Source organism: Symphodus melops, assembly GCF_947650265.1.
Source record: "Symphodus melops genome assembly, contig: scaffold_91, whole genome shotgun sequence".
In the NCBI taxonomy this organism is placed as follows: domain Eukaryota; kingdom Metazoa; phylum Chordata; class Actinopteri; order Labriformes; family Labridae; genus Symphodus; species Symphodus melops.
Window position 1 is genome coordinate 37501 of NW_027636633.1, and position 10936 is coordinate 48436.

General features: G+C 41.2%; 1 protein-coding gene across 1 annotated transcript in view; it reads left to right on the forward strand.

Moving 5' to 3' along the window:
• LOC306819267 (high choriolytic enzyme 1-like) overlaps positions 1 to 1358 on the forward strand; it is a 1653-nt gene extending 295 nt beyond the window's left edge. Inside the window, exon 1 of the mRNA XM_079373038.1 lies at positions 1 to 1358. This exon is cut by the window's left edge and continues 295 nt beyond it. Within this exon, the coding sequence (XP_079229164.1) occupies positions 475 to 1269 (795 nt within the window). The 5' untranslated portion in view covers positions 1 to 474 and the 3' untranslated portion in view covers positions 1270 to 1358.
• Positions 1359 to 10936: the final 9578 nt, after the last annotated feature.

Sequence of the window (10936 nt, forward strand, 5' to 3'; positions counted from 1 at the left end):
TACAAACTGTGTTCTTCAGTCATCAGTCGATTCTATAGAAACAAACATAGAACTGTTCATCAGGATAGAACCACATCATGAGTAAGAAAACAATCAGGAACTACACTGACTAATAGGATCAAGAACTTCCTCACTCTTAGTTTTATCTTGACAAAATGTTTGTGAATCCGGCCGCAGATTCACCGCGAGCTTCACTGACCAGAAGACATTCAAGGTGTTTCATGTCCACATGTCCCTTCTGCTGAGCAGATCTAACAAAGCCTGTTTGAGCAGGAGCTTTGTCTGAGGAGTCCTCCCCTCACAGGTTTATTTAGAGCCAGCAAAGAGGAGCCCAACCCATAATCCTGGTGCAGACACACCTGTAGAGGAGAGTATAAAGAGTGAGGACTGAGCTGAATCCAACATCAAGCTTCAAGGAGTCTCTCCACAGCAGCTCTCCACAGAAGCTCCACAGCCTCCAGATCCACCCTGAACATGACTCCCTCTGCCAGCCTGCTGCTGCTGCTCCTGCTCGGCCTCTCTCAGGCTCTCCCTGTTCAGGAGGAAGGAGGCGCAGAAGAAGAAGAAGAAGAAGACAGCGTGGACATCACCACCAGGATTCTGACCTCCAACAACGGCAGCAGCCAGATACTGCTGGAAGGAGACCTGCTGCCTCCCAGAACCAGAAACGCCCTGAAGTGCTGGTCCCAGACCTGCCAGTGGAGGAAATCCTCCAACGGCCTGGTGATGGTCCCCTTCATTGTGAACAGCCAGTTCACCAGCAACGAGTGGAAGAAGATCGACTACGCCATGAAATCGTTCCACAGCAGCACCTGCATCCGCTTCGTCCCCCGGTCCAACGAGAACGACTACATCAGCATCGAGAACAAACAGGGATGTTTCTCCTCTCTGGGCAGAGTGGGAGGCAGACAGGTGCTCTCTCTCAACAGGCAGGGCTGCATCTACCACGGCACCGTCCAGCACGAGTTCAACCACGCTCTGGGCTTCCAGCACGAGCAGACCAGGAGCGACCGCGACTACTACGTCAGGATCAACTGGGAGAACATCAACCCGCAGATGGCCTACAACTTCCAGAGGCAGGACACCAACAACCTGAACACTCCCTACGACTACTCCTCCATCATGCACTATGGAAGAACAGCCTTCTCCATCCAGTACGGCAGGGACTCCATCACCCCCATCCCCGACCCCAACGTCCAGATCGGCCAGAGGCAGGGCATGTCCTACTGGGACATCATGAGGATCAACCTGCTCTACGGCTGCTCATAACCACGCTTCTGTTTCACTGTGTTCTTCATTCAATAAATCATCTCAATGCAGAAACATGAAAATCATTGTTGCCTTCGTTTCTCTGTCTGTCTCTTGTGCTTATTCTTTAATGATGTGTTAATGGCTATTCATGATAATAGTAAAAACTGCATACCTTGTTCACCTTCCTCCTGGAGGGTTGGTAACTATGAGAGGGGAGAAAGAGGTTCCTGGATCTACGCGAGTGGGAGGAGTGATAACGTCATCATGAGTCAACAGGTGGGCACCCTCCTTCAGCGATGTTTCGTTGATAGGCGCAGTTGTGGTTGATGAGGGCTGTTGCTGTTGGCTTGAAAGATGTCTACTCAGCAGTTCAGATTGGGATTGAAGCTGTCTCTGATCGGGGAGGTGTTGCTTCCTTGTTATTTATTGATAACTGATACTGCTGCCTTGGAAAAGGCCGCTCAGCAGTTCAGATAAAGTGGGGTATGGGGGGGAGGATTAGTGAGCGGGTTATGTTTTTGCTCTTTGAGCCCAGCAAGGGTCTTTCCCCTGATCCAGATCCATTGGTTGCTTCTTTCAGCCACCTCAGAGACTGATCTGTCTGTCACAGAGCTTGTGCATGGATGCCAAGGTCTTTCAGCAGCCTGATGGTGGAAGAAGCCACAAAACTTCTGCATCCTACTTCAACTGGATAGACTTTTGCTTTCCATCCTGGTTGTTGAGCGTCTGCTGCCAGTTCTGTGTAGCACAGTTTCTTGCACTCATCGGCCTCTTGTTAAATTCTCCCATGGGACTGTGAGCTCTGTGCCAATATCAAATAGCATCTTCTAGTCCCGGGCTATGGCAAGTTGTCCAACTTCTGGTTTAGTAGGGGGATATTTGGGCTTTTTCTGTCCCTCTCGGATGAAGGTTGGGGCTGTGATGGAGTTGGTTGCTCTCAGGGTCAAGGAGTTTGTTGTAGTCTGCTGCCAGATCCTTGAGGACCTGGTTGTGCCTCCAGGTGTAGCGGCCTTGAGTGAGGCTGGTCTTACAACTGGTCAGGATGTTCTTGAGAGTTGCTGGATTTGGGCAGAGGGAACAGGTTGGGTCCTCGCTATACCATTGGTGGAGGTTTTATGGAGATGGGAGAACATCATAGGTGGCTCTGATGATGAAGCTGATGTTGCTTGCCTCTATTTCCCAGAGCTCCCTCCAGCTAAGCGTCCAGGACTTCCCACCTCATCCATTGCACCTGCTTGACAAGAGAGACAGCCTTTGTTCTTCTTTCCGCGTCCTCATGACTTTGCACCTCCTGGACCACCATGTTCCTCCTCGCTGATGTTGAGGCCTTACGCCAAGTTGGCTTACTTGCCATGAGGCCAAAGCCTCCTCTTCCCAACTAGACGTGCCCTACAATATCACTGTGTCTGAGGGCTGACGTAGCATGATGCACTGCTTCGGATGGTGTCCATTTCCGTCCAGTCATCAGGGGTGGAGCAGCTGATGATTTGGTCTCTGGAGTCCTTTACAGTCATCTGAAGTCTTACTTTAGAGCACTTGTACTCTTCGGTGAGGATTGTGATAGGCATGATGCCTACTTCTACGGCTCTGTTGCTTGGACAATGGAGGGACCAGGCTGTGCCCGGTCTGCCTGGTGGACTTGAGTGGAGGAGGGAGGGGTTGAAGGTGTGCTGTTGGCTGAAGGTGGGCAAGGACTTATTGATATCCAGTCTCGGATGGCCTCTTTCAGACTGCGGACAGCACAAAGACTGTTGTATGACTGTGGTCTCAGCTGGATGGACACGGCTCGCCTGCTGCTTCAGAAGGCTGGACGCTGGGGATACGACCGTCAGCTCTTTCTGCTGAGGTCGGAGGACATGGACCTTAGTGGACTAACGTCTTTTTACTGCTCCATGCTGCAGGCCTGGAGGACCCTGCAGACGTCTCAGGTCACAGATGAGACTCCGGGCATGTGGCTGTTTGAGGAGCCGTTGTTTTTTAACTCGTTTTTAAGGACTCAAACCCTGCAGTCTGCCAGTCTGAGGGTCGGGCTGAGAGAGGCAGGATGCACCCAACTGGGACACCTGATGAGGCTGACGTCTTCACCTGTGGATCTGCTGAGACAGAGGACCAACATCACCTCAGTCAGGCTGATCCACAGAGTGCTGGAGGAAGTGTGTGCTGCTCTGTCACACCATCAGAGGACCTTTGTGAGGACTCTGTGTGAGCAGTGGGCTGAGGGGGGGGGGGGTACAGCTTCCCTGCTCTGTCACACCACCAGAGGACCTTTGTGAGGACTCTGTGTGAGCAGTGGGCTGAGGGGGGGGGGGGGTACAGCTTCCCTGCTCTGTCACACCACCAGAGGACCTTTGTGAGGACTCTGTGTGAGCAGTGGGCTGAGGGGGGGGGGAGTACAGCTTCCCTGCTTTGTCTGTCTCCCCTGCTGTGGGGGACTGGCAGGAGGGCGGAGGTCAGCTGCTGTCCTTCACAGCCCTTCACCTGGAGGACTTTAAAGACCTGGAGAAGAAGGCCATGTACCAGGTGTGTGTGAAGGTCCTGAATGTCCGGTCTCTGGCAGGAGTCAGGGAGTCCAGGTGGACCGAGTTCTTTGGCCCAGATGTTTCCCTGAAAGGCTGCTGGCGGTCCCTGTACAAGCTGCCTGTTGAAAAACGGACAGCTGACCTCCAGTGGAGGGTCGTACACGGAGCTATAGCTACAAACAGATACAAGGCGCACATTGATCCTGGGGTGGGGGGGCAGTGTGGTTTTTGTTCTGAGCCTGAAACTCTCACACACTTGTTTGTTGACTGTTCACGTCTCGCTCCTCTCTTTGAGATTTGATCTAAATGGTTTCAGGCTCTTGGGGAGGTCTTTTCTTTTGTGTTGTTTGTTTGTGGTCCGAAGTACTCGGATAAGAAAAAGGCCGTTCACACACTGATGAACTTTCTGTCAGGTTCTGCTAAGCTGGCTGAGCAGGAAGAACCAGGACAAGGACTCTGGGTGTGTGGATCCTGTGATGGTTCTGAAGGGACTTGTGAAGGCCCGACTGAGGGTGGAGTTTGCCTATTATAACATGATGACTGACGTGCAGACCTTCACTCGTGTGTGGGCTGTTGGGGGGGCTCTGTGGGGGAGGGGGGACAACTGCTGGAAACATTCTGATTTTTGTGGTTTGTTGGTGATTTTTTTGTTTGTTGACTGTTTGTAAAACAGTAATCTGACTTCTCTTTGAGAAGTTAATAAAGGTTTGTAAAAATCAAATGTCTCTCTCTCTCTCTCTCTCTCTCTCTCTCTCTCTCTGTCTCTCTCTCTCTCTCTCTCTCTCTCTGTATTTATTAGCATGGAAAGTTGGTAAAGTTTTTTCAAAATAATACACAAAATTATGTACAATATGAGAGAATAGAAAAGAATCAATATTTAACTAATTAACTTTTTTTAAAATACAAGAAGAAATCGTAAAAATGTTATTTTATAGTATAAGAAAAAACAAAGTGTAACACTGGTTCATTTTGTGTTCATTTAAATTTCCCACTCCCTCAAATGCACCGTCACATGAGGCAATCATGTGACGTGAACTCACCAATCACAAGGTACTAGTTTAGCTGCCCTGGCTTCATTCTCCTCAGGTGTGTGGGAGAGAAGCGAAGGGACAGCAGTTGCAGGTCAGTTTCTCAAACAGTTATTTTGTTCATTCATTCTGTGAAAACTCATCCTGAGTATCTATTTCAAAACTGTAGAAACCAGACTATCACTGCGTTGGGGAGCTGGTATCTTGTGCACACTGTTAGCATGCAGGCTAATGCTAACATGAAGGCCTATGACTTTGGTTTATTACATATGATTTATTTTTAATATTGTATCATTGAGCTAATTGCTAACTGTTTACATGCTAACATGCTAATATGCATTACAATGGTTGTAATACATTACAATGGTGTTTGACCAGACCAGGTCTTTGTTTTTGTATTATTTGACATGCTAAATGTTAGCTTAACATTAGCTTTATTCAATGTAACTTAAGTGGATTGTTTGGTCCATGCAGGCCAGGTGTCCTGCTTTAGGACCAGTCCCTGATGGTGAGCTATGGAACACGGCCAGGAGCCTGAAAACTGTACCTGCTGTTCATGGTCTGGTAGGAGGCTTTGCAAGCCTGTTGCCCCTCCCACATCCTCCAACTGAGCATTAACCTACATCACAACCAAACCTTACTGGACTTTGCGCTATTGAATCATTACTCCTCAAATCCATAACCTGTTGTTCGAAGGCTCAGTGAATTGTTTATTTGTTTAAGGATTTGGGAACCAGGCTAATTCAGTTCAGGTTGGCAGTTTAAACGACTGCATTGGATTATTGTTTAGTGTCCATTTGTTGAATTTTGTTTTGAATTTACAACCAGTTCATGAACTGTAATATGTAAATATTTTGGGCTTTACTTTGTTTTTTTCCACTGGTATTCAATATATTTTCACATTTAACTGCAACTGTTGTGTCTTTATTTGCTGCACCTGCCCTCCTGCAGCCACATCAAATTAACTGTAATAACAACTTTGTGTAAACTCTATACATGTTACTCAATGTTTAACGAACAGAGCAAATAAATAATTATAATTTCATTTAACCTTTTATATATCTACAGATGAATTATTTGTCATTATTTCACAATAAAATAAACTAAATAATATAAAATATATAATTTCATTTAACTTTTTTGAGATGTACATCTAAATATAACTAACATGAATACTGTGTGCGTGTTCACGGGAGGTTTGAAGTTGCTGCACGCCCTCTTGTGGTCACAGCAGGTCACATGACGTGCTGCAGTGATGGCACATTGTTGGAGCTCACCCAGCAGGTTCAGCAGTTTGTGTTGGTTGTCCAATGATAGTTTGTGTGTTTGTGATAAGGGGGACGTAAATGTCTCTGATGTCCTGGTACAGCAGACAGCTGGTTAAAAAGTGCAGCTCTGCTTCCACTTCCTGTTGTGTGCAGTGGGTGCAGACTTGGTCCTCTTTGGGGAGCCAGGTCTGAGTGGCGTCCTCTCTGGATGGCGAGCTCGTGTTCACTGAGTCTGTACATGGTCAAACATTTGCTCAGCTTTGGATCGGTCACAGTGCTCAGATATTCTACTTACAGTGGTTTGAGATCAAGCAGCAACCTCCTTTGTTAAAGAATGAATCCGATGCAGAAGTCCAAAACACTGCTGTTCCTCGGGTGTCCGCTGGAGGCTGAAACCAGAGACATATTTTATTTATATGTAATCAATTCATAACAGGTGTTATCTCTTTACAAATAGCAGGTAAAGGACCTTACTGTTTGTCTGTTAACATTAACAAAGAGCAGGTAAACATGCTCATTGTTATGTTTACATAAAGCAGGTAAACATGTTCATTGTTATGTTTACATAAAGCAGGTAAACATGTTCATTGTTTACATAAAGCAGGTAAACATGTTCATTGTTTACATAAAGCAGGTAAACATGCTCATTGTTTACATAAAGCAGGTAAACATGCTCATTGTTTACATAAAGCAGGTAAACATGTTCATTGTTTACATAAAGCAGGTAAACATGCTCCTTGTTATGTTTACATAAAGCAGGTAAACATGCTCATTGTTTACATAAAGCAGGTAAACATGCTCATTGTTTACATAAAGCAGGTAAACATGCTCATTGTTTACATAAAGCAGGTAAACATGTTCATTGTTTACATAAAGCAGGTAAACATGCTCATTGTTTACATAAAGCAGGTAAACATGCTCATTGTTTACATAAAGCAGGTAAACATGCTCATTGTTATGTTTACATAAAGCAGGTAAACATGTTCATTGTTTACATAAAGCAGGTAAACATGCTCATTGTTTACATAAAGCAGGTAAACATGCTCATTGTTTACATAAAGCAGGTAAACATGCTCATTGTTTACATAAAACAGGTAAACATGTTCATTGTTATGTTTACATAAAGCAGGTAAACATGCTCATTGTTTACATAAAGCAGGTAAACATGCTCATTGTTATGTTTACATAAAGCAGGTAAACATGCTCATTGTTTACATAAAGCAGGTAAACATGCTCAGTGTTATGTTTACATAAAGCAGGTAAACATGTTCATTGTTATGTTTACATAAAGCAGGTAAACATGCTCATTGTTTACATAAAGCAGGTAAACATGCTCATTGTTATGTTTACATAAAGCAGGTAAACATGCTCATTGTTATGTTTACATAAAGCAGGTAAACATGCTCATTGTTTACATAAAGCAGGTAAACATGTTCATTGTTATGTTTACATAAAGCAGGTAAACATGCTCATTGTTATGTTTACATAAAGCAGGTAAACATGTTCATTGTTATGTTTACATAAAGCAGGTAAACATGTTCATTGTTATGTTTACATAAAGCAGGTAAACATGCTCATTGTTATGTTTACATAAAGCAGGTAAACATGCTCATTGTTGTGTTTACATAAAGCAGGTAAACATGCTCATTGTTGTGTTTACATAAAGCAGGTAAACATGCTCATTGTTATGTTTACATAAAGCAGGTAAACATGTTCATTGTTATGTTTACATAAAGCAGGTAAACATGCTCATTGTTTACATAAAGCAGGTAAACATGTTCATTGTTTACATAAAGCAGGTAAACATGCTCATTGTTTACATAAAGCAGGTAAACATGCTCATTGTTTACATAAAGCAGGTAAACATGTTCATTGTTATGTTTACATAAAGCAGGTAAACATGCTCATTGTTTACATAAAGCAGGTAAACATGTTCATTGTTTACATAAAGCAGGTAAACATGTTCATTGTTATGTTTACATAAAGCAGGTAAACATGCTCATTGTTTACATAAAGCAGGTAAACATGTTCATTGTTATGTTTACATAAGGCAGGTAAACATGCTCATTGTTTACATAAAGCAGGTAAACATGTTCATTGTTTACATAAAGCAGGTAAACATGTTCATTGTTTACATAAAGCAGGTAAACATGCTCATTGTTTACATAAAGCAGGTAAACATGTTCATTGTTTACATAAAGCAGGTAAACATGCTCATTGTTTACATAAAGCAGGTAAACATGTTCATTGTTTACATAAAGCAGGTAAACATGCTCATTGTTTACATAAAGCAGGTAAACATGCTCATTGTTTACATAAAGCAGGTAAACATGTTCATTGTTTACATAAAGCAGGTAAACATGCTCATTGTTATGTTTACATAAAGCAGGTAAACATGCTCATTGTTTACATAAAGCAGGTAAACATGTTCATTGTTTACATAAAGCAGGTAAACATGCTCATTGTTTACATAAAGCAGGTAAACATGTTCATTGTTTACATAAAGCAGGTAAACATGCTCATTGTTTACATAAAGCAGGTAAACATGCTCATTGTTTACATAAAGCAGGTAAACATGTTCATTGTTTACATAAAGCAGGTAAACATGCTCATTGTTTACATAAAGCAGGTAAACATGCTCATTGTTTACATAAAGCAGGTAAACATGTTCATTGTTATGTTTACATAAAGCAGGTAAACATGTTCATTGTTTACATAAAGCAGGTAAACATGCTCATTGTTTACATAAAGCAGGTAAACATGCTCATTGTTTACATAAAGCAGGTAAACATGCTCATTGTTATGTTTACATAAAGCAGGTAAACATGCTCATTGTTTACATAAAGCAGGTAAACATGTTCATTGTTATGTTTACATAAAGCAGGTAAACATGCTCATTGTTATGTTTACATAAAGCAGGTAAACATGCTCATTGTTTACATAAAGCAGGTAAACATGCTCATTGTTTACATAAAGCAGGTAAACATGCTCATTGTTTACATAAAGCAGGTAAACATGTTCATTGTTTACATAAAGCAGGTAAACATGTTCATTGTTTACATAAAGCAGGTAAACATGCTCATTGTTTACATAAAGCAGGTAAACATGCTCATTGTTTACATAAAGCAGGTAAACATGCTCATTGTTTACATAAAGCAGGTAAACATGTTCATTGTTTACATAAAGCAGGTAAACATGCTCATTGTTTACATAAAGCAGGTAAACATGTTCATTGTTTACATAAAGCAGGTAAACATGCTCATTGTTTACATAAAGCAGGTAAACATGTTCATTGTTTACATAAAGCAGGTAAACATGCTCATTGTTATGTTTACATAAAGCAGGTAAACATGTTCATTGTTTACATAAAGCAGGTAAACATGTTCATTGTTTACATAAAGCAGGTAAACATGCTCATTGTTATGTTTACATAAAGCAGGTAAACATGCTCATTGTTTACATAAAGCAGGTAAACATGCTCATTGTTTACATAAAGCAGGTAAACATGTTCATTGTTTACATAAAGCAGGTAAACATGTTCATTGTTATGTTTACATAAAGCAGGTAAACATGCTCATTGTTTACATAAAGCAGGTAAACACGCTCATTGTTTACATAAAGCAGGTAAACATGTTCATTGTTATGTTTACATAAAGCAGGTAAACATGCTCATTGTTTACATAAAGCAGGTAAACATGTTCATTGTTTACATAAAGCAGGTAAACATGCTCATTGTTTACATAAAGCAGGTAAACATGCTCATTGTTTACATAAAGCAGGTAAACATGTTCATTGTTATGTTTACATAAAGCAGGTAAACATGCTCATTGTTTACATAAAGCAGGTAAACATGCTCATTGTTTACATAAAGCAGGTAAACATGTTCATTGTTTACATAAAGCAGGTAAACATGTTCATTGTTTACATAAAGCAGGTAAACATGTTCATTGTTTACATAAAGCAGGTAAACATGCTCATTGTTTACATAAAGCAGGTAAACATGCTCATTGTTATGTTTACATAAAGCAGGTAAACATGCTCATTGTTATGTTTACATAAAGCAGGTAAACATGCTCATTGTTTACATAAAGCAGGTAAACATGTTCATTGTTTACATAAAGCAGGTAAACATGCTCATTGTTATGTTTACATAAAGCAGGTAAACATGTTCATTGTTTACATAAAGCAGGTAAACATGCTCATTGTTATGTTTACATAAAGCAGGTAAACATGTTCATTGTTTACATAAAGCAGGTAAACATGCTTATTGTTATGTTTACATAAAGCAGGCAAACATGTTCATTGTTATGTTTACATAAAGCAGGTAAACATGCTCATTGTTTACATAAAGCAGGTAAACATGCTCATTGTTTACATAAAGCAGGTAAACATGTTCATTGTTATGTTTACATAAAGCAGGTAAACATGCTCATTGTTTACATAAAGCAGGTAAACATGTTCATTGTTTACATAAAGCAGGTAAACATGCTCATTGTTTACATAAAGCAGGTAAACATGCTCATTGTTTACATAAAGCAGGTAAACATGTTCATTGTTATGTTTACATAAAGCAGGTAAACATGCTCATTGTTTACATAAAGCAGGTAAACATGCTCATTGTTTACATAAAGCAGGTAAACATGTTCATTGTTTACATAAAGCAGGTAAACATGTTCATTGTTTACATAAAGCAGGTAAACATGTTCATTGTTTACATAAAGCAGGTAAACATGCTCATTGTTTACATAAAGCAGGTAAACATGCTCATTGTTATGTTTACATAAAGCAGGTAAACATGCTCATTGTTTACATAAAGCAGGTAAACATGCTCATTGTTATGTTTACATAAAGCAGGTAAACATGTTCATTG